Source organism: Parasteatoda tepidariorum, chromosome 8 (genome assembly GCF_982258835.1).
Source record: "Parasteatoda tepidariorum strain Cologne lab strain chromosome 8, Ptep-v5.0, whole genome shotgun sequence".
Taxonomy (NCBI): domain Eukaryota; kingdom Metazoa; phylum Arthropoda; class Arachnida; order Araneae; family Theridiidae; genus Parasteatoda; species Parasteatoda tepidariorum.
The window spans coordinates 22,425,511-22,451,158 of record NC_141762.1 but is presented as its reverse complement, the minus strand read 5'-3'; the positions used below and the strand labels follow the sequence as shown (position 1 = coordinate 22,451,158).

The 25,648-nt window shown below is 26.9% G+C and overlaps 1 protein-coding gene across 2 annotated transcripts in view; it reads left to right on the top strand.

The window, feature by feature from the left end:
• Positions 1-12,084: 12,084 nt before the first annotated feature.
• The window catches only part of Syt7 (Synaptotagmin 7), a 202,186-nt gene continuing 188,622 nt past the window's right edge, over positions 12,085-25,648 (top strand). Inside the window, exon 1 of one of the 2 annotated variants that reach the window (XM_087149979.1) lies at positions 12,085-12,509. Coding sequence is in view for 1 of the 2 variants with exons in the window: in XM_087149978.1 (XP_087006104.1) it covers positions 21,520-21,524 (5 nt within the window). In the remaining variant the exon portion in view is untranslated. Of the gene's footprint in view, positions 12,510-21,383; positions 21,525-25,648 lie in introns of those variants that run through there. The other variant, XM_087149978.1, reaches the window with a different exon arrangement.

Genomic DNA, 25,648 nt, shown 5'->3' with positions numbered 1-25,648 from the left:
TAAGGAGCAATAATGCTTTATAACATAAAGCTTACTAACTTAATTCGGATATTTACACCCTTTTCCATGGATATACCAGCACCAGGCTGCGAAAACTAAGTTCCTAGGTTTGAACAAAGCTGATGCCAATAACCTATCTCGCATTAAATCAACATTGGTGACCTTGGATAACAAACACGCGAATCCCTAACTCGTCAATAGATGGTAGTACTATCCACTATCAATCTCAGTTTCACAGTTCACTTCGATTCGACAAATAAATTATTGGAGTAACAACGGCAAGGTTCGAACTGCTGATAAAGTTTACGAGACAGATCTTAAGGCTCAAACCTAAATTTTTTTGATCATGGTACATTTTTATTACAGTCAATGGCTGGAAGACTTTCTGTCGGACACAGTTACATATCACTGAAATTTTTTTAGAGTTAATAGTAGAACACAAAGTCGTATTATTGTTTAAAATATAACAAAACAAACTTTCACAGGAATATAGAAACATTGCTACTTGTCACATATTTTTAATTTGACAACCATTGACATTATGCTGAGCCACAAACGCGTTATAATTCTTTTGCTATGATCTGCTATGCTCATAATTTGTCCCAATTTTTCGACATAGATTTTTGACAGATGCATAGCCTTTTTGATAATGCCAAAATGATTGGAGGATTGGAAAAACACTAATTTGTAAAGGTGGTTAAAATTAGAAGAGTTCCAATCATCATTTAAATTTACAAGAGAAAATAACATTAGAATAACTTGAAATTTTAATAAAATTAATTCATCTATTTTTCCTGACAAATAAATACGTCTATTTTGTGGACCAAAATCATGCTAAATTTATAGTTTAAACTAGGTGTGCATAAACTCACATTTTAAAATTGTGTTAGAGAGTTAGTTGTTATTCATCAACTAGTTGAAAATAAGCTTTCCAGCAATAAATATTATCTTCAACATTTACACTATAAAAAATTACGGTAAAATGTATCGGCACAATGAGGGTAACATCCGTAATATCCAAACGCAAAATCTAATACCAAAATATTTACAGTTGCATCTAGTTAATTACAGTGATCCAGTCATTTTGATGTAAATATTGCTGTAAAAATTACGTTACGTCAGATTTTTTGTTCCTTAAAATTTTATGGTCAAAATGGATTTCAAGGTAAAAAATACAGACACCTCAGTGCTGGTACTTTTTACAGTAATTAGATCCGGAATGTTTTTGCTTATTACAGAAATAAATTGAATTTTCAATTATTATCATTTAAACAAATGTCATATCTAAACTCTTTAATCTCAAAATTTAACGCAGTATTCTCTAAATTTCAATGAAGCTACGAAAGTTTATAATTTGAATATTCATGAGCCTTGAAATAAAATTGAAATGTTTTCATTGAATTTTGAAAAAAAAATTAATCTTTTGATATAATTTAATAAAAGGTTGACTCTTTTCAAGTAATTTAATAAAACGTTTCTAACGTGATGCACATGCTGCATTTTATTAAAATGCATTTATTTCCGACGCTTTTATAAAAACTTTCAGAAACTGCGGGGCATATCAGAAAGTTGCAGCTCTTTTAATGATATTTTCTAGGTGATTTATTTATCCAGAAGTCGCCAAGGAGCCAAGAAGAGACACACCAAAAATAGAAGAATGTTGGCGGACATTATCTTTTACACCCTCAAGGAGGTAATTGCGATTAGGATAAGAAATGCTGACAACAAGTATTGTCGATAGGGGGATACTAAACGTATTAGATAATCAGGGAGGTCAAATCCTATTAAGATAGTAACAAAAATAAACTTTGTTCACTGCATGTTATGGCCTAGATCTTATTTAGGATCTTTAGAAGTCGAAATGTATAGATCTGTTAGGAATGTATATATAGAATAAATGTCTAAAGAATATTTACAGTACAATATATCAGGATGATAATGTTTTGAGAATTCCATAGAACATTTTCTTGCTATGTTTTAATTCGTTTTGAATGTTATCGCTTTCTTTTTTTTTCCTTGCTATTATTTATAGCACACTGTATAAAATTTCGGATCAAATTACGGTAAAAAGTACCAGCAGCATGTGTTTACCGTGAAATTCATGCTCGCGTAAAATTTCACACCGTATATTTTACAGTTGTAATTATTTTACTGTAAAGGTTTAGTGATAATACTACAAATATTACGGTATATCAGATTTTTTTGTTTTTTTAAATTTTACTGTAAAAATGGATTTTACTGCAAAAAGTTAAGGTACACTTGCAGCCGGTACATTTTAACGCAATTTGTTCGAGAATATTTTACAGTGCAGCTGTTGCACTAATTTGTGCATAGTAACTTTAAATTAAAAAGTATTATTCAAATTTAAAAAGTGCTACAGGTATATTATAATAATTAGATTACGACCATAAAAGTTTTAAAAAAATGATACTGTGAAACCTACTAAGTTGACGATTACTTGCATAAGTAGATCTTAATTATAATGTACTTAACTGACAGAAATAGCTCATGCCCTCCTTTATTATTTGATCACTTCCTTGACTGAGCCATCAATTGTTGTCGAATTAGTGATCAATTTTAAGGTTTCATTAGATTATAATAAATGAATCATTCGAAAAAAAGTACATAAGTGCACTGAAAAAAAAGTATGGTCAAAATATGGTATAATTTATGTGTGTCTGACTCTATAGGAGCATCAAAAGGCACTATAATTTTTGTCGTAGCACATAGGTAATTATTTTGGTAAAATTAACAACTTATGATTTTATGATATGAGGTAATATATAATAAATTTAACATGCTATTGCTACAGCATGGCATAAAAATCATTTATTTGGTTAAATTTACTTTCCTGTTTGTATTTTTTACTAAACATGTGATAAAAAATAAAGTAATGCATAAATGACTATTCGACTGCTTATTGTCCAGTGTAAAACTAAATATTTTTCTGTATTTCCGTCTTTTAAAAATGTTTTTCATTTTTAACAAAGGAATAAAAAATAAGGAAATGAATAGAAAATATTGTTTGCTTATTTAATCAAGAACAGAGTTTCATTATTAAAATCAAATTTCATACCGAAATTTAAATAAAGCAATTATTTATTTGAGTTTTTTTCCTTATTTAAACACATTTTTTGTATTCTAAATAACTAGTATAAATAGTGAAAACTATTTTATATGTCAGAAGGAATGCTATTTGAACAAAATTTCGATTTTATTACGCAGTATAACTAAAATAGTGCAAATATTTTTCTTACAATTCAATATGCCTTCAACATTTTAAATTAAATTTAGTTTTTTAAAAGTGGAATCATTCTGCTTGAAGTAATTTACTTAAGCAAATACCACAACAAAGATAGGAAAATTCGTTTTTTTTTTATAAAAAAATTGTGAGTTTTTATACATTTTTATGTTTCAAAATTGTTGCTTTTAAAAGAATAAATAACATTATTTTATCTTCAAATTTTATGCGTGCCTAGTTTAATTTTTGATGCACATTTTCTTCAATGTTCCTTATATTACATAAATGTTAATAATATTTTGTTTGGAATTATTTTTGTTTAAGCCAGTTTTAAAATAGTAACGAAATTATTTTAGTCACCACAATTAGTTTCATGGAATCGGTGAAAACGCAAAATAATACACTGAGAAAAACTATGGTCAAAACTACCAGAATGTAATATAAAAAATTTTACCATGTTCCTGGCTCTATGAGTACACCAAAGAATAGAATTTATCGAAGTGCTTTAGTAATGTTGCCAGTTAATAGATTAATCTTTAATGTGGGTTAAAATTTGGTAATTGTGGTAAAATTCGGTAAATTTATCATGATACCTTACAGCATGGTATAAAAGTCATTTATTTAGTTAATTTTACATTTTAGTTTAGTACTTTTATTGAATGTAATGCAATAAGAATTATAATTGTGAAAACCGGAACTTCCGGTAAACCGTAACCATGTCATCGGAAAAATAACCAGACCGGCGGCTTAAAAACCATATATTTTGTTACCAGAATTATGATTTTGTCTAACTAGATATGTCGTTACCTTAAAGTAAGGCAACTTAACCAGAAATTTCTTCTCCGTGTCACAATCATATAAATTAAAAACATTGTATCATGCTATTCAAAATTTTCTAAAATTATACACCAGATTTTTTCATCAAAAGTTAAACATTATATTTTAATTGCTTAATTATTTCTGAGTAATAAATAATGTTAGTTTTCAAAAATCCATTAATTCAATACATGTCTATAAAATGTAGAAAGAGTTTTAATTTGATAAGTATTTATTGGAATTTAATCGTCTGATAAAGAGAAAATGAAGTTACTGAAATATTTTCTTTCAATCTTAAACTGATAAAAAGAAAGTTTCCTTCTCCCTTTAACTAAATTCGATAATTTGCACAATTTTATAAATTAAAGGACGCAATTCATTAAAAATGGTTTTCTCATTATTTTTTATGGGAAAATAATTACTGTCTTGATCTCTTTGATAGAAAATTTTATAGTTTTATAGTGAAGTAAGTAGTTATTGATGTCCGAGAAGGCGATGTATTAATTTTTGGTATCAAAAGGTAGAACTGAAAGCTTTTCGAGCATTTTGAATTTCCAATTAATAATAAAATTACTTTTGAGATGAAAAACATTATCAGCCAATTGATGCCTCCTTATGATAAAAATAAATTTTTTGCTGGATTATTTGTTATAAAATCATAAATTAAAAAAAGAGCTTCTGCGGAAAGAAAAAAAATACTTTAATTTAACAATTATTAAAATTTTATAAATTGCATATATGATTAAAGATGAACAGAAGTTTTGTGTGATAAATTAAATCTTTTGCTGCTTTCATCTGAAATTACATTTGTAAATGGATAAAAAGAGAAATTTAAAAATTATTGAACTAAATGGCAACGGCTTATTGAAAATTTTGGCTATCAAAATTATAGTTCTTATTACCACTCATTTAGTATAAAATTAAAAACTCAAAATGAAAAGTAACTATAGTTCTATTAATGTTTCTTGGTTAACATAAATTAAACTTCTCTTGAAAAAGCAAAACCATTAATTTATAAAATTTAAAATACACGACCAGCGTGTTTATTTATCGACAGCTGTCGAACAACTGTAAAAAGTAGAATACAACAAATTGAGGTCAGCAATTTGTACAAGAAAAATCAGGATAACTTCAGTTCGCTTCATATAAAGGATGCACAATATTGCAGCACCTCCACGTAAGCCAACTAAAAGGTTTTTAAGTCATGCTCTAAGGTATCATGTTAAAATTACCAAATTTTATTCTATACCAACAGGCACATTATACCATTAGTTTTAGACAAAGAAGTTAAGTTACAGAACAACTGTTTATATCAGAGATACCACATTTTTTTTCAGCTATGAAACCCGAAACGGCTTTTTCATGGAACCTCGATTTTACAACGAAAGTTCAGCAGCAGCTATAAATATACTCGCCTAAAAAGACGAGTTATTAATTTGTAAATATTTAATGTGAAGAAAGATTATTTTTCACCGTTTTATCAATAATAGTCCAAAATTAAGCTTTTAATGTCTAGCAGTTGACTTTACAGGTTATGAGCGACTTCTAGTCTAATTCAGTGCTTAAGTCTAAATGGAATAAAATAAACTGGATTATGGTTTTTGGAAAAGAAGTGGTATAAACTTTGAGAGTAACTATCAATTTAAAGAAAACATAATTTTTAATTTTGAACTTTAATTTTGATATATATATATATATATATATATATATATATATATATATATATATATATATATATATATATATAAAGTTTAAACTTTCAGAACCCTATTGACTTTTTCATAGAACTTTCAGAGAACTTTTCATAGAACTCTTTTCGGGCACTGCTGCTCCAAGTAAATAGTTTTCAAATTCTTTGTCTTTCATAATGAATGGATTTAAGAGTTAACTGTTCGACTAAGTGTTGAAAAAGACCATTACAAGATCATAGAATCTACCGTAATATTAAATTAGTTTAGGTTTAACTATATAGCTCCTTTGAGAAATTTGGTTTTATATCTTTTGTAAGTAATATTTTTTTTAAAAATTTTTACATTTTTATTATACCTTTACATTATATCTTTATATTTGTATGAATAATGTTTTAATTTTAAATGAGAAATATTATTTTACAAAATTATAAGTTTAGCAAAATCACGTTACTGAGACAATAACAAAATTGGCAAGGCATGAAAGAAAACGATAAAAAAAAACTATGATTGAAATGTTTTTAAGGTGCGTACAAAACATTTTGCCTCTTTAATTCGAAAGTAAATTGCAACAAACAATGCCTTTATATTAGTTTTAGACATAGCCACTAGACAATTGTCTAGTTCAATAATTGTCGAATGCATTGCCGTTCACAATTCAATGAATTAAAGAGTTAACTATTCGGCTGAGTACTTAAGAGTCTTAATACAAAGTTTTAAATTCCACCGTAGTAATAATGATAAACTAGTTTACGTTTAATTAGAAAGTTCTCTTGAGTTACTCGCTGTTGACACTTTTAAAAGACTTAAAAGGAGACAGTTTAATAACTGATTAAATTAAACTTAGTAGACAAAGTTGGAGATTAAATCTAAACATTTTAATATTGAAATTCATTAAACTTAGATTTCTAAGATCTAAACCAGAAAAGAAAATTTCATGTCGCAAGCTAAAGTCATGTCGCAATCGTTTAGCAGTATTTAGTTACTTTTGAGAAACAATTCATAATGAAATAATGGGTTTTGTGACGAAATAAGAACTCTCAAATATATGACTAATATATTTCCTGAATTCGAAATCTCATCGCAATGTTTTGTGGGAGAACTAGAATGACGAAACTAGGAAGAAGACTAGACGATTGAAAATAATGTGCCGAGATAAGTCGACAGACCTGTTTGGTGGTCAAAGAGCTGGCCTCGATCAAAAGGATCCCGGGTTCGAATACTGCTTCGGGCATGAGGAGCTTGTGTTGATAAGGCAACGTTGATCGACTTACATGGTGCCCATGATAAGGAGATTATTAAAAATGTTTGATACATTAAGCACTACGTGTTGTTTAGTTTTCTTTATTTTCTGTTTCCTATGTCTATGTCTTTTTTTTTTTTTTTTTTTTTTTTTTTTTAATAGAATGATGAAATTACTAGTTTTTCACAACGATTTCCTTTCCTTGTATTTGGTTAGAGATATAATCTAACAAAGAGATATAATTTAATTTTTTTTCATTACAAATATAATTTAACAAAATTAATTTGAAAGATACTTCTTTGCATTAAAATTTATTTAATTTTCTAAGTAAAATATATTTCTGTAGTTGTTTTTATGAAGGAATTTATTCATAAACCACCTTTTCTAAATTCCCGAATGTATTAATTCAATTTTTTGCAAAATTTTTTATTTAGTATCTAAACAAACGCAGCAATAAAAAAAGATTTCAACTACAGCAGAATAAATAATTCAGTAGGGATGATTTGTTTTACAAACACCACAAGAAATATTTTTCATATAATAATAAAAAAGGAATTAAAAAAGCTTATTGATGGAAAACACAATTCACTTTTGAGCATAATAACATTTAAAAAAAATTTATTTGTATTCCTTGAATTATTTTTCTAATCCATATTAGAACAAAATTTCTCATTATGAATCATAAAAGTAACAAAATATTATAAGCATAAAGCAGATGCAAATTCATTATCGAAGCTTATTGAAATAAAAAGTTTTTTTTCTTTTCATTTTTATGAATAAATAACATTTCTTAAAAAATGAGCAAATAATGAAGAAAGGAAACTAGAAAAGTCTCTTATTTTATATACAAAACAAATTAGAATTTAATAATTTCAGAAATTTTTAATCTATTATTTTTATACTGTTGAAATTTTACCTTATTTGTATAAAACCGCCTGATTTTTCTTTATTTAAAACACTATTTAATATCAGTATCTTTTGTTTACTCTGTATACAAAATGAAACAAATGAAATTCAAATTTAAAATTATATAATTTTTTTCGAATAAATAAGCTATCTAATAACTTTGCAGTTCAATAGAAAATGTTTTTTGTGCTAAATAAGCACTTTTAGAACTATTTAAAGCAAAACGTATTTTTGACATGTTAAAACATTCATCAAATTTTAGTTTAGTTAGTTTTACCATATTTAATCATTTTAATTTCCTAATTTTCTAAATAAAATAAAATAGAGTCACTAAATCCTTAATGTATAATATAGAACCAATCATAAGCAGCAAGTTGATACATTGTCATAATCAAAACAAAGAAATTTCGCTATCTTTGTTTTTATAAAAAAAATGAATATAAAAATGGCATAAAAGAAATTTTCTGGAGTGAGTAATGCTTCAAATAGGAGAGAACTGGAAAATGTCCAAATGAAATAAAGAAAAGTGTAATAAAAGCGAAAAAAAAATCCAAAGTAAATAAAAATGTTCAGGTGTTGAAACAACTGCACTCTTGTAAGATAGGCGAAAGAAAAAATTGCACCGGATGTGCTTCTTTCTGATTATATTGGAACACGAGTTTCAGATATAAAAAACAAAACTATCATGTATTTGGATCAAAACAAAAGTATCATACTCGTCCAGTTTCAGAGGATATATAAATTGTTTTGTTTCGTGAGTTTCTAAAAATAGAGAGAAGAAACCAAGTTTAAAACTGTTGTCCACCGCTATTCGAAAACATATAAATTTTAGAATCGCATTATAAATTTGAAAAAAAAATTAGAGTGTGTACTTCAAAATTTTTATTTTCGCCTCTAAATATGTACATCATATTTTTGACTGAGCGATCAATATTGTCAATTCTTTAGGAAACAAAAACCTGGTAAAATTATTGTTCTATGTGGTAATGACATTACAGGTAAAAAAAAATGTGGTAATTGAAACCAAATTTAAACCATTCGTATGGGAAATTTTCCATTCATATGGTAACGGTTTTCTGAAAATTCTGGCTGTCAGAATTATGGTTCATATTACAGCACATATAGTAAAAATACAAATCTGAATAGTAAATTTAACTGAATAAATGGTTTTAAGTCTAGCTTTGTGGTATGAAAAAAAAATTATTAAATTTTATCAGGTTTACCAAGTCTTATCACATTTAAAACATATTTTATTGTTAATTTCAACAAATTCCTTACCAATGCTCTTCGGTAAAAATTACGGAGCTTTTTGGGGCTCCCATAGAGCCAGTGTTAATTTCATATCTTTGGGAGGCAAAATTTGGATGTTGGATTAAGATTTTCAATAAATGTGAACTTTTTGAACTTGCAGACAAATGGAAATTAAAGTATAACATGTAATATATTTGCTCAATACCCGTTCTTCCTAAGGGGTAGAAAAAAGTAAGCAATTAGTATATCAGTATTGAACAATACTACGAAATCCAGCACAATTAATGAAGCTTAAATAATTCCGTTTCTTAAATTTATTATCGTATTTTGTCTCTGCCGCTCTCTTCAAGATATTAGATTAAGAAAAACCTGTTTTTAGATTTTCATCCCATCAAAATACTCAGCACAATTAATGAAGCTAAATGATAATTTTTTTAAATTTATTACTTTATTTCGTCTTCTCCGCTAGCTTCAAGTTATTAGATTAAGGAAAACATGTTTTTAGAATTTCATCCCATCAAAATACTTAGCACAATAAATAAAGCTAAAATTATTCCTTTTTTTAAATTTATTATCGTATTTTGTCTTTTCCGCTAGCGTGTTATTAAATTAAGAAAAACATGTTTTTGAAATTTCATCTCATCAAACTACTAAATAGAGGAGGGTGGGGTCAATTGTAACATTTTTTACTTAACTATTTTTAACTAACAAAAAATCCAATATATTATTAGTATTAATTGACAGACGAGTAAAGTGGACTATCCTCTACTAGAAAAGAAAAATAAATACCTTATTTTAAATGTTATTATATTAGTTATTAACAATTTTTGACAGTCGTGCACTTGTTACAATTGTCCCCACTTACGGGGTCAATTGTAACAGTTCATAAATTCAACTAAAACATAGCTAATTTTACATATTATCATAGTTGTGATATATTTTTTTACTGATCAAAATAGTAGTGATATTTTAGGAATAAAAATAATAATGAGCAGAGACTTAAAGGGTTAAACGTTTAACTTTAAGGGGTTAAAAATTTTAATTTATGCTGTGAAAGGTGACAAATGAAATAATGCACATGCAACATAATATAAATGATATAGGAAACTACTGGCGGTTCTTAAAGAGTTCGGTTTGTAAACATAAGATTATTTATTTTCAGCTGTTACAATCGTCCCTTTACTTATTGTTACAATCGTCCCCAAGACTCCATTTCAGCTTCATTTGTTAAAAACAATGCTAGTTATTTAACAAAACTAATATTTTTTCTTGAAATGTTAATTAATGTGCCCACTTACATATTCGGTTAATAATTTTTATTTGTTTAAACAAAATTACTTTGTTACAATATAATATTCTAATACCAAAAAAAGTACTTACGTAGCGTGAAAATATATTTTGTGATGTAACTCTTTCAAAAGTACATAAAAAAGGCCAACTCATGATTGTCAAAATTAACCATACTCACGCTCTTTTCTCCTTTACTTATTCTCTTAGAGGGAACTTGAAATACCATCCTTCACAGTATCTTTATTAAAACATCGACGTATTAATGCAGTATTGTAATATAATACATTGTACCAATATTTTTATAATTGGTACCTATCTAAAACACCACTAACTACCTCATTGGCGTCAATAATAATATGGCGATATTTTACATTTCTCCTTTTTACAATTTTCTCTCCATTAGTTCTGTTCCTCTATTGATTTTGCTTATATTACTTAGAGTATATGGCTTATTCTTTTAATTCCAGTTAGTACTTATTATCAAAATTTCTTTTAATATTCTAATTTCAAAGACTAATTATTACCAAAATTAACTAAGCCTCGATAGTGTCAACATTTATAAGGCAATTTTTAACATTTTTCCTTAATGATTTGTTACCGTTTTCCTATTTATTTTGCATATTTTTATTTGCATAGCATATTTTGTGTATAAATTTGGTACTTATCAGCAAAATTAATCATGCCTCACTGGAATCAATAATAATATTGCGATTTTTCATGGTTCATAAAAAAGAATATGTTCTTTTTCCTTATTAGTTTTGTTTTCTGGAACACAGCTATTTTACAAATTAAATTATGAAGTAGTAATAAATTTTATCAAGCATCATTGACATCAATATGAGTAAGGCGATTTTAAAAGCTACTCCTTCATGGATTAATAATCTTTCTCCATTAATTTTGTTTTTAAATACATAACTTTTCTTAATTTCGATTACTGTTGATTGCAAATTATTTAGTTTTATAGATTTTATATTTTAAGAGCTTGAGTATAAACAAAATATGCACGTGGTTCCAGGTAACAAAAGTTATTTAAATTTTCAATTTGTGATAGAAATGCCGATTCAAAATATACCCCCCCCCCCGAAAAAAAACGTAATTCAAAATCAGATGATAAATCATCAGTCACAATTCTCAATTAACTGAACTCATGACACTTAATTATTATACGATGTTTTCTGTACTAATGATTTTTAAATGTCCAATAAATCAAAAAATATCAAGAAAACACAAATAAAATTTTCCTCAAAATATTTAACAATATCGTATACTTCTTTTTACTACTGAGGGACTCTACATTTATTTATTAAGAATAATAATTTTTAAATCGTTTTCAAGCGTTAAAACCGAAAACGATCACTAATTTCTCTTGTAGCGGGCGATGTCTCTGATGAGTTAATGATTCTTAATCTCGTGTAGTATTCAGCGAAAAATAAACACAACTCTTATTACAATTAATCGGAGCTTTATCTGCTTTACTTAACGAATGCGTGTTTCGGTAATACTTTATTTCATTTTTAACGCGCACTCAATAAACTCTGAAAACTGTTTTCAAACGGAGAATTTATTTTGAAATTAACCAATAACTCAATAGTTTTGAAGTCATTTTCAAATAAAGAAGAATGTATGCTAAATTAAAGTGTTTATTGTTCAGTCCTTTTCAAATCCATCACAAAAGAGCTCCTTCTTCGAAAATGACTCTCATCGATTTGGTGCTTGTAGATATTGATTTGCGGTAAACCAAATCTGTTTGAGAGTGGTAGTGTCTTCCGATGCGTTCTCATAATAGCAGGTGTTCTTGAAGGTGATATCACCACCGAAAAATAAAAGTCTTAGAAAGATTAGAACAAGGTTCCGGTGATGACAGGTGTCGGTGGGGCCGCAGTGTACGGGTAGGTTATACAACTCGAAATGGCCACCAGGTAGCGCTCTCAGAAAATTTCCACCTTTCTCTTCGGTCAAATTGGTATCCGGCAGTCCGGCAGAATTGCTCCCCGAATAAGCGAGGAGCGCATTCATGTCCCCGGATAGCGGGTTCTGTTGACACTGTTGCCCTGGCGGGTCCCGACGACCTAAGGTCAGTCCTATTATTTTATTACCCCTTCAAAATATTGTTTAAGTGCTGTTATGAACTTAAATTGGTGCTCTGTGTTGTTCAAATATAATTGCCTCGTATGATTCGCATCCGGGTCTTTTTTTGAAGAACTGAAGTGAAAGTTTATGATTTTTGTTTTCAAGGTTTTTCGAAGGATATATTATAAATATTACATGCAAAATCAAATCTTTTGGATAAAACAAGGAATATAATTTTTTTTTGGATTATTTTAATCAAATCTGAGTGTTGTATAAGTCCCGTTTAGCATGAAAATTAATTTGTATTAATTTTTAAAGAATGGAATTTGTTTCATAGTTTTAGTTTTCGGAATGTAAACTGTTTTTCTTTTCTCTTTTATTTGATAATTGATTCATTCGCAATGAAGTGGAAGTTTTAATGTTAATATAAATGCTTATGGTTAAGTATTCAGATAAATAGTTTCGAAAAAATAATTTTTTAGATAAAAATATGAAGGGTAATCTGTGACTATATTTTTTCGCTTAGCTAAAAGTATTAAAAGCCGCATGAAAATTTATCCGAATTTCTATGTTGTTTAAATGCAAATATTCAAAGTAATAATAATTGAATATAAATTAATGTTTGATTTTATATTTGATTAAAAAAAGGGGCTACGTTAGAGTTTAGAAGTTTTCTGTAAGAGATAAGATGTATATTCAATTGTTGTGCGGTTAGAGTGAATTTAAATTCTATTGATGAACATAATTTTAATTTTTTCACTTCTATTATAAACTAAATAATCAATAAAAAAGAATTCTAAATAATTTTATAAAGGAGCGATTTCCATAAAAATTAAAATATTCCTAACAAACATTATATTTAAAAAACCTTTTGCTGTTTGTTAAAGTGTTGATTAATTTTCCTTACTTTAAGCTTCGATTTCTTAAAAGTTTTAAATGTATTTACATTTCTATAATTGTATCTGTGTGCTCACAAAATTTTGCTCATTGTAATAAAAAAAAAATTCTAAATTCAACTTTATTTTAAGAAAAAATATAAATTGATCTTTGAGTTTAAAATATCTTTTACTTAGTGAATTTATTGAAATAAATAGCTTTGTTTCAAAACTCATTAGTCCTCTTTCGAATCTTTAAATCATTCTGAAAATTTTGATTCATAGAACTTTCAGAGGTTGTGAAATCGAAAAGAAATACAGTCGCTCGCAATGTTAAAATAGAAGTGTATACTTATTTTTTTCATTAGTTGTCTATTATAAAACATAAGTTACTTCTCCTCATTGTTGGAAATCATCCAGTTACAGATTTCGGGAAAGAAAGAGTGTTCGTAAAGTATATGTGTTCGTTCGTTTGTAAAAAAGATTGAGAGGAAAAGAAAGTTAATTGACTTGATTTTTTTTGTGAAAAAGAAACAGCACTCTCTTCAGCAATTGATAATTTAAAACTTTTTTCAGTGAATTATTACATAAGGCCTGTTGATAGTTCTGAAACATGTGTAAAAGATATTCATTTCAACAATTGGTTAGCGTTTTTATTTTAATTTTGTACCATTTTAGTAATCAAGCACTGCTGTAAAAGATGTTATAAAAATGTCATCATCATCCCTATTATTTTTTCTATTAAATTTAATAGTAATTTATGAGTATTAAAACATGTATTAGAGTAAACTAGAGTAAACTTTTAATACTTCGGAAATTTCTCAATACTAGATTGTACCTTTTGTAGTAAAAAATATTGTTTAAATAATAAATGAACAACTAAATACAGAGACGACTTGACGCATTTTTTTTCTTCAAATTAATATACAAGCATTTACAAATCTGTCAAAAAATATAATTATTACATTAATTCAATATTTATATTATTTATTGTCAATACTTTTTAGGTCTCATTATCGTATGTGATATTATAAATTCAAATTAAGCACCAGGATTATTTATTTCCTACATTTTTCATATATCTTATTTTTCAATACTTTTAACGGTATTATTCATGCTTTGAATTGAATATTTTAGAACTGTAACTGTGAAAATATTTTTTTTTTCGTAAAGATACATAACTTTTATGAGAAAACAAATAAATCTCAGTGCTTTTAGGCTTATCTATAAATCCAAAATATCCATATTTCATGTTTTTTTTAAAAATTAATTATGAAATTTCCTGATTATTGAATGCATAAGTGTTTTAAACTGAATATTAATGCGTTCAAAATTTCATCTAAATATGGAACAGAAACAAGCGAAAGATTGCGTTAATTGACTAGCGCTGTAAGGGGCAAACATATGGTGTACATATCAAAATGACATAAACAATGTATCTGTTGTCATGTAGATTAAAAAAAAATTAAAATATTGAATATGTTAAAACCCTTGTTAAGTTTAGTACTTGCAAAACATCTAATAATGTAGAAGTTGTATTTCAGATTCATACCACTTTTATCGTCGCTACACTGAAAGAAAATATGGTCGAAACTACAGGAATAGGGTTAAATTTACCATGTTTCTGGCTCTTTGAGACCAATAAAAAACTCGGTAAATTTTATTAAAGCCCTTTAGTAATGATTTTGGCAAAATTAGCAACAAAATATGGTTTTATAATATGTGATCAATTTCGATAAATGTGGTGAAATTTGGTAATTCTAACATGATACCTTAGAGCAATAAGCAATTGATTTATTGTTTATTTAATAAAATTTACTTTTCAGTTTTATATGCTAAAATTCCGGCTTTATTTGCTATATATGTCTGGTAGAATATGTGATAATAAAAACTATAATTTTGAAAAGTAGAATTTCCGGTAAATCGCTACCATATAAACAAAAAACTTTTCTAATGAATTGTTTAAATACAGCATATTTTTATTTTTATTACCAGAAATATCTTGTTTTATTAGACATGTCATTACCTTACAGTACGGCAATTTTACCCGATTTTTTTTTTCGTGTACCAATGATCGATTTGCCACACGCAGCATGAGTAGGCATTGAGGTTTACAAATAGCAATGTTAGTTGTATTGCACATTTTTTTCATATTATTATCAAATCTGAAATTTGATCTGATTTTTTTCAGATTATTATTAAATTTGAAATTAAAGTTAAATAAAACCTTCAATACTATGAATTATATTTTACTTATCAAGAAAAGTACAAATTGTTATTCAGCAATGTCTCCATAAAAAAGTTATATCGATGTTTTTTACATCAAAATGGAGCCTTTTGTAAAAAGAACTTCACGTTTTAAAAAAAGGAAGCAAAGGAAGAAAATCAGAACTAAATCTTGAGGTTGATTTTTATCAACGTGTCTAGTTTATTAATCTAAATGGTGCTAAATATTTATCAGTAAACTAATTATTATTATTATTTTTTTAATTTTACACTTTTAACATGATAGATCTGCTTTAAATAAAATTGAGTTAAAAATAACTTTTTATTAGTTTAACAACACAATTTCCACTATATTCAGAATAGTTCAGCAGTACATAACGCAAATATTTTGCTTAATATTTGGCATGCGTTAAAAAGTATTCTGCTAACACATATTTTTATATAATTTTATAACCGTCGATGAAAAGTCGACCCAATTTTGGACTATACGACTGCCAATGTCCAACTCCGTAGCCTTGTAGTTTGAGCCTAATCCAGAAGACAAGGGAACTCCTGAATCAAGTATTGAGAAAAGTTTGATGAAAGTAACCCGCATTTGCGTTACGTGGGGAGGAAATACCACGAAAGCCACTCACGATTAACCTGATGGTAATGGACTCTAACTCATGATCCGTCTACCACTGAGGATATTTTACGGTAGCACTGTGGTCGATGTGAGCCGGATGAGGAATTCGTATCTACCAACCATCGCTGGTATTCGAACCCGGTTTACCTCATTGGGAGGCGAACGCTTTTACCCCTGAGTCTCCACGACTATTACGTATACTGTACGATTAAAAGTACTGGAAACCTGAGTGCAACATTTGTGATTAGAGAAAAATATGGTTAAAACTACCAAAATGTGGTAAAATTGAAGCGATTTTGGTAATTAGTTTGGTAGAATTAACAATGCAATGGTTTCAGAATATGTGATAAAATTTGGCATTTTTGTCATGATACCTTAGAGCATGGCATTAAAACTGTTTATTCGGTTGAATTTACTTTTCAATTTTGCATTTTTTACTAAATGTGTGGTAATAAGAGATATTTTGGAGAAAGATAATTTCAGAATTCAATATAAAAGAAAAATTACTTAATGAAGGGTTCAAAATTCATTTATTTTAGATTTCATTAACCAGAACTATGATTCTTCTTACCAGAAATGCTATTACCATCCAATACGACAATTTTATGGGTATATAATTATTTTAAATTATTTTTTGATTATTCTTAGAAAAACAAAGAATGCAGAAAGCTTTCTTCAATTTGAAATAAAATTTGCATCAAAAGATTAGACAAAATTAAGATCTGCCTTTATCATAAATACTAAATAAATATCTATATTGCCTAATTTATTTGTCATTTTTGAATAAAAATTAATGTTAATGAATAAAATAAGTATTTCAATATTTTTCTTGCATAAAAGGCAAATAAAAATATTTTTATACACAAGTATTTAATTTTGCTGCATTTTGTTAGCTTCTATAATAAATGAGCATAAATAAGGAAAAAATGAAACACTTTGTGAAATACGACTACAGACAACATTTAAGACTCTTTTCCTTGAAAAGAATAAAGTAGTTACCTGTATATAAGTATTCTAGTTCTCTTAATTATACACTTAAATTTGCATTATTAAACTTTGAAATAGGATTTAGTACAATTCTTAAACCATCCATACGAAAATAAAGACTTAACTATTTATAAAGCTTTAATAAATTTAATTAAGCAATTAAAATGATGTCACTAAATAATTCTATTTCCGATTTATTTAAAAGTTTAATCTCATTCTTAGATTTATATTGTATTAAATTAAAGAGCTGAATAGTTTTAGAATTTCTTTTAATTAAATAAATTGCTTTGTTATTATAAGGAAAAAAGTTGTAGTAATGTAATATTATCGCATTACTTTTAATTTGTTTCAATTTTTTATTAAATCGGATTGATTAACCATACTCATTTTAATAATTGGTTTTCGTTTAAAATTAAATTTAGTGACAAATAATAGAAATTTAGGTAAATTTTTAAATTAACTCTGTTGTACTTTTTTAAGTTTCCAGTATTTTGATGTGTATTATAGGTAAAAAAAATGGTGTTTTTATTTTTTATAGCATGAAACAAATATAATTTCTCTTAACATCTTTAAAAATCTGCAAATTATGATTTAAATTAAAACAAATGTATTTTATATAAATTTTTTATGAATTTATTTTAGTTGTTAGGTATTGAGTTGAGGTGTCACAATATTGTATCTTAATATTCTCATTTTTTAAACCAATTGAATCGATATCATGTTTCAAATGTTATTATTACCGATAATACCATATTTAAATAAATATTTTCTTAATCACAAAAATTAAACTGTTTTAGAACAAATATTTTACTCTGTATACCGTATTTAAGAGGTTTTTAAATCCCTTGCAGCACTATTGTATTTATTGTATCCGGAAAATTTATTGACATCGATTATGAAATTTACATATTTTGATAGTTTCTTCGTTTTTGTGGGACATTTTAAAAGCAATTTATTTATTCTGTAACTAAAAGTTATTTTCAGAAATATGAAGTAATTTAATTCGTAAGCAGGGCATTTAAACTTCTATCACAAAACAGGAAGTAACTATCTGTAACTTAAAATAATGTGGAGTTATTTTTAATACAACATACTCATTATTAATCAAAAAGCTACAATTTTAAAAATTTATAAACGAATACGTTTTTTAAACCTTAGGTTCCAGACAAGAAAAAATTATATTATTGTTTTTTTGTATGCATTTAAAATTTAGTGCAGTTTAATCAGTAAAATTTTTAAAAAAATACTTCATTAGTACTCCGTATCTTCATTAGTATATCGTATAAATTACAGTACAATATACAAAATATCAGAAATTAATTTTGACACGAGAAAAATTTTTCCGAAAATTTTAGTGAACCTCATTTAATTGCTTCCGATCAATTGAGAAGCATTTATTTTATTTTGAAAAGTACAAAACTGAATCTCATTAATGCCGATTCAATTTCAGAGGTTTTCGAAATATTCAGAAACATTTTTGAAAACTACATACACCGTTGCCGCCTCATATATTTAGAAATATTTTGAGATTTTGTTGAAGTGTATATAGGGAGAAATAATTCAGTAGTAATACATGGAAAAATATGTGCAAATTGACATTTATAAATTAAATATGGAAAACCAATATATTTTTTTGTAATGTGTAAGTGTTCCGAATGTATAATGGGATCTATGCAAGTGACGTAGCGAAGGATATATCGATTCTGATTGGTTGTTAAAACTGTTTGGTTGTGGCATTTATTCACGTTAGTAACTGTTCTTTCTATTATATTTCAAATAAGCCAAGCTCGTCTTAAGGGACACGTTTTTAAATTCTTTCACTATGATTCTTTCTCAAAAATTTCTATTCTTTCCCTATGTATTTGCAGAGAGGCTTAGCGCAAAGACAGGTACGAATCTACGTGAAAATTAATTATGCATCGAAGTTGCCAGGTGCACGAAACAAAAATACATCACGGCTAAAATAAAGTACATAAACCTATAATAAATTTTAAGTTAAGTGAAAATCGGTGGCTAGAAAGAATTATATTTCAACTAAATCGAAGCGCTATACGGCTCTATATCAAATTAACTTATAGTTAATTAACATTCTCACTTATGTAGAGTAACTTAGCTCAACTTAAATACGCCATTTGGCTGATAAAGATTAGCTGGCACTAACGTGATTGGTAACATGTGTGGGTATAGGAGGTCTTCTTTTTCTTGAAGTTCAAGAACCCATTTCTTGCTCTTCTTCGAATTTTAAGCGAAATTTTCTCGTAAAGAAATTTTTATGTCAATAATTCCCATTTCTTCACCTTTTACAATAACATTTAATTTAGTTCCCTTAATTACTGCTTATTTTGTAAAATAATGACAATGTTTCATAATTTGCTGGATTTAACATGCACCCAGAATGTTAAAAAAATTAAAATAACTTTCTTTATTAAGGAAAAAACATCTTCGTAGTCATGATATTCTTTGAACAAGTAGTTTTTTTTTCGTAAAAGAAGTTAAAAAATTAATTCAAATACATGATTATTTTTATTTCAAATAATTCCAAAAACAAAAGCTTCTAAATAATATGATTGGTTATTAGGCTAAGCATCGATAAAGAAATCTATAACTTCAAGTTTTTCTTTTCAACTTAAAGACATATTCTTCTTCTTCTTTTTTCTTTTTTTGTAGTTAAGGGAAATAAATGTCAAGTGTATGATTGCTAATGCCATATATATCGAAAATGTGAAAAATTGTAAGAGTAAATAGTATTAATAATTTGAGACTATTTCCATTTTGCTTAATTAAAATATTGATTGAATCTATTTTTTTATCAGGAAAAAATGCCTTAAAGTTCTTGGTGAAAATGAATTAAATACTAGAAGTTTACAATAGTGAGGGGAATTAAGTAATTCTTTGATACTTTTTTTTTAAATCTCTAACGCATTAAAAAAAGGTAAAGTTGTATAGTATTATAAATAAAGTATTATAAATTTAATATGATTTGCTTTCTAATTTCATTAACATTTTCTTACTGAATTTCAATAAAAATGTTGAAATTTATTTCTGTAATTTTATTGAGATAAAGCATTTTTTCTTCTGTCTGGTACATATGAAAAAGCAAATTATGATAATAAAATTTTTTTCTTTAATAAATGCTCGTTCTTAGAAATAAAAAATTATCAAAATAGTAAGTACGTGCAACTATTTTGGTCACTCCTATGGACCAAGTGTTCCAAATGGTTTCTTTAATTTCGCTCTATATTTTAAATTCACAAGGAAAAAAAATTCACAAATGATCACTGAAAAGTGATTTTTGAATCACTGAAAGATCATAACACTAGTGAGTTGTGATAAATATAGACACAAAATATTACTTTATGCTTTAAAATATAACATTTAAAATTATAGTATAAAGTTTAAAATCTTATATACTGTATTAACATTAATATATGTAGCATGGAGATGATAATTTCATAAATGTTGTTTGTTATTTCAAACTACAAAAAAATATCTTTTCATTTAACTATTATTTTAATAATATTTGAACCGTAAGTGTATTTTATTCATATTATTTATACTCTTTACTCTTCTCAAAGTCTATCGTACACGAAATTCATGTAAAAAACTTAACTAAAAAATACTTTTTAGTCTCTATTATGAGCAACAAAATAAACACTACCTATTTTTTCTTAAACAAATAATCAAAAGAATTAAGAATACATTAATTCTATTTAAGTTAATTGATTTCTTACTGTTATATTCTTTACAATTTATTGTCCTCAAACCCGTGCCATCCATTATTGATCCTATTTCAATGTCACGAGAAAATTCTACGGGCCTTCCATCAATCTTTCTTCTACAAGAGACACTCAAAAAAAAAAAAAATTAGTTCCGAAAAGATAGATCAAATGTCTGCCACCATTTTTACCTTACCTATAAATTTATTCAACGCCAGTTGTTACTGTGGAGCATAGAAATAAATGAAAGCAATTTTGCCTTTTGTTACAAATTGCACCTGGCAATCGCTCGAATAATCGTCTGCTTATTTTATGATTAGTCTTCTGCCTGCCGCTGATATCGATGAATGATGTTACGAAAGCGATTTTTTTTCATAGATTTTTAATAGTATATAAGAGTTGCACGACGCAAACGATTATGAAAATAATATATTAAATAATATACATGAAGCAAATGATGCAAGTTTTATTTATGAAACGTAGTCATTCTAATTTTTTTTGTTTGTGTTTTGTTTTGTAAAAAACAAAAATACACAATAGTGTGTCGCCATAGAACAGTTATAGAGACGTATATTATATGGAATAATGTGGTAAGTTCTTTAGTTGTAAAAAGCTTAGAATATCTTTATTAATTTCCTAATTGATGTTCTAAATTCTAATGGCATGATACATTTTAAAACATGCATAAATCTTTCCCAAAACTTCTTAAAAATGTTCCATAATTTTCAAATATCAACCAGAGATTCGGCGCTTTGTAATGCATCACATAGAGTCTTTGAGTGAAATTCACTGTCTGAAAAATATTTTAAAAATCTGCAAATCCAAATTTTTGTAGTTGATTAAGTATTGATTTAAAACGGAAAATAATAAAAAATGGCTAAGTGGAGTAAAAAAGTGATAAGCAATTCATATTAAAATAATAATTTCTTGCTTATAAGTTAAGCAATTTAAAAAACATTCCTGACATTCCTGGAAAGCCATTACCAATTTAAAAAATCAAAATATATTAATAGAATCAAAATATATACTACATATAAAATCAAAAAAATAATAAATATAAAAACAAAACATTTATGGTTCGATATTATTGCTATTGTGTTTAGTTTATTTCTTGCATTTGTACATGTTAAATAAGAAAGAAGAATGAATAGTGCGCATATCAAAGGTATAATGATTATATATCGATTATCATTTTCTCCTGAAACCCGTAATTCAATCTCATCCAGAAAAAATTATATTTTTTAAGTCTAAAAATTACAACGTAATATGAAATAATTTTTTGATTTATCGCTTTTCATTTTATTTCTGGATATTTTATCGCCTTGGTGCTACTAAATACATTTTTACTACGTACAGAACTTGACAAATTCTCTCGATAATTTTTTAGTCATTTAGAGACTAAGCAAATTACATCACACTTTTTGTTTCGTAACGATTAGCACCCTGAATGCTAGTACATTTATCGTCATTTCATCCACATTTACTTACATTGAATAGATGATATCCTAATCTTATTAAAACGTGAAAAATTCTATGCATATTTTTTTGCGTTTACTATGTATTGCATTTTTAATTATTATTGCTTAATCAATATTTGTTTATTCTACATTACCTGCTTCTTGGCGAAAACAATACCAATATTTCGACTATTAAATACTTTATACACTTTGATAAAAAATAATTCTATAAAAATTCCAAAATATTCCAAAAATATTTTTAACATTCCAAAAATATCTTTTAACTAAAAGTAAGAATGTTAGTATAACTAATTGTTTGCTAAAATAGTTAGTGATAATTTGACTTTCATCCAAATTAAAAACGAAGCTTTTTAATGTCTTAGTTAAATTGAATCTAGTTAAAAGAAATGGGCAAATATTACGTAGGAATTTTCATACAATTGTAAAATTCTTGTCACTTGTTTTCTGCATAGTTTGCAATTAACTATCTCAGTAAATTCCAATAGAGTTATAAAAATAACGAGTAATTTTATGCGTATGTAAAATACTTTAAAATGAAAAAAAATAGCAACATAGTTTTTAGAATACCTTTAGGAATATCTTTACGAATAAATATAAATCTGGTTTTAAAAGAATTAGATTTTTCTTAAAATTCTAAGAAATATTTTTGAAAAGAAATGTGTTATTGACATTCTGAATTATAAAGTGGTTCAATTAACTGAACTTATTTTTATCCTAAGCACATTTTATAATTTCTTATGTAAAATTTCATGGTCATAAATCACTTTTCTTTAATTATTTATAAAAATAAGTAATAACTAAGCAGTAATTAAAAAAAATAAACTGTCACTATTCGTTATTAATATTGCCACTTATTAATAGTTCTTTATTAATATTACCACTTACTTTTTTTACTTAACTTTAGCCATGTATAGACTGTAACATAAATATTGCTAGTATTACTACTGCTGCTAACTATTTTTACTACTAATAATAAATATTACTATTATTTAAGAGATATTATTACATATCATTACTGCTAGTATACATATGATATCTGGTTAATTCAGAAATATTTTTGGTAAATGATATTTTTTATTATTTCTCCATGTCTATATCATTTAACATTATCGAAAAGGAGTAAAAAAATTAATAACGAAGAAAAAACACCCAAAAAATGTTACATTATTTCTGTTATATTTAAAATATATTTACAAATTATAAATTATTAAAAAATATTTACCTTATCTACACGGGGAAAAAATCTGGTAGAATTACAGTATTGCATGGTTATTACATTTCTGGTAAAAAAAACCACAATTCTGGCATTAAGAAAGAAAATATAGGGCATTTGAATCATTTAACTAGTATTATTTTCCAGTCGTGTGGTAACTGTTTACCGTATAATATAATTTTAAGAAACAAATTTTTTTTTATCACGCATTTAGTTAACAAATATAAATCTGAAAAGTAAATTTAATCCAATAAATATTTTTTTATGCCACGCTATATAGTATTAGGATAAAATTACCATATTTTACCACATTAATCCAATTTTACCACAGATTATGAAACCATATTTTATTGCTCATTGTAACAAAATCTTTACCAAAGCTCTTCGGTAAAAATTATCAAGATTTTCGGTGTTCTCATAGAGTAAGAAATGTTACCACTTTTTGATAGTTTCAACCATAATATTTTTTCTCAGTGTTCTTATCATGGATTTCATGCTTCACATTATTTATATTTCTGTTTTAACAAATTCTGCTTTAAGAAACGCTAATATTTGCAGCTAAACCTACGAAATGTGTAGTTTTAATGCCTTACAATATATTTCTTTAAAAAAATTAATTAATTGCAAAATCTTCTCACTTTTATATATATCATAATTACATTATCTTTTTATGGTGTAATTATAGTGCATTTATTGGAGAAAGAAAATTCAAGAACTATTCATCTCTAAAATTATACATCTTAATATTTTTTAACAAAACGAAACAGTAAAACATCCCGAAACGTAGTACTATTTATTTATAATGCACTTGTACGAACTCTAAATTTTCGAACTACCAAACTTTTAACTTTAAGAATCTTTTACGCTTCTTCGAAACATTCGAATCATTTCTCAAGAAAGGAGAGGTGTGAGTGTGTTTTCCCAGAACAAACACTGGAGGAGCAGTCCCGTATCAATCCTCTGACAAATGGCATCGTTGCTCTTTCAATAAATAAAGGAATTCTCCCAGAAGGACCCAAACATCACTTTTCTGAGGGGAAATAACTCTTACTTACTAAGAACGACTGAAAGAAGAGAATGTGTCTCTCTACCTATAAATGCTTAATACAGTGTTATTTATTTTGCTTTTACCGCGAACACTTTGGCGACAGGAAAGGGAATTAAGAACAATGGGTTTTTGACACCTTGGACGGTATTTCTTAAGTTCAAGGAACTATTAGTTACAATAGGAACAGTTTATAATTAATATCTTTTTAACAATCTAAAAGATTGGGGGGGGGGGAACTGCTTGAAATTTTCAAAACATCAGTTTCTTTTTCTTTTCTACTCTTAAAGATTATTGTTCGAAATTCGAACATTTTGAGCAGTAATAGATATTGTAACAACGCATATGAATCTTCAAACGTCATTTGTGTTATTTAGGAATCTTTTATTTTTTATATTTAGCTTATATTAGTTAAGTAATTATCTGCTTATGCCACGATGGCTCAGTGTTTAAAGTACTGAGCTGTCATAGGATAGAACGGAGGTTCGATCCTCGGTGACGGCTGTAAGCTCACACTGTAAAATATTCCGAATCAAATTTGGGTATAAAGTACTTTGGGTGCATCATCCGTGAAATCTATCGTTAGCGTAATTTTTGAAGTAATTTTCACGGTAATCATTTTAGCAGTAATAATTAAACTCAATTTTTACAGTGGTATTTATTTAATTGAAGTGATTCAGTAATTTTACGGTATTTATTACTACTGTGAAAATTATGGTATGTCAGATTTTTCGTTCCGTTAACAGTGAATTTCATGGTAAAATGTAGGAGGCTTTTCAACGGAAATTGATCAGAATGTTTTTTTGCAGTGTGATAGCTCCAGATCGGTAGATTACCCAGCTTCAGTTCTATAAGTAGTTTGTCTAAAAAGTAAAGGCGGTCAGTGAGCAATGCTGACTACATTGCTTTACCTTTATTGTGGAACCTTAACCTCCATGACATCTCTGGTCTACCTTGTCTTCTATTTTCCTTTTTTAT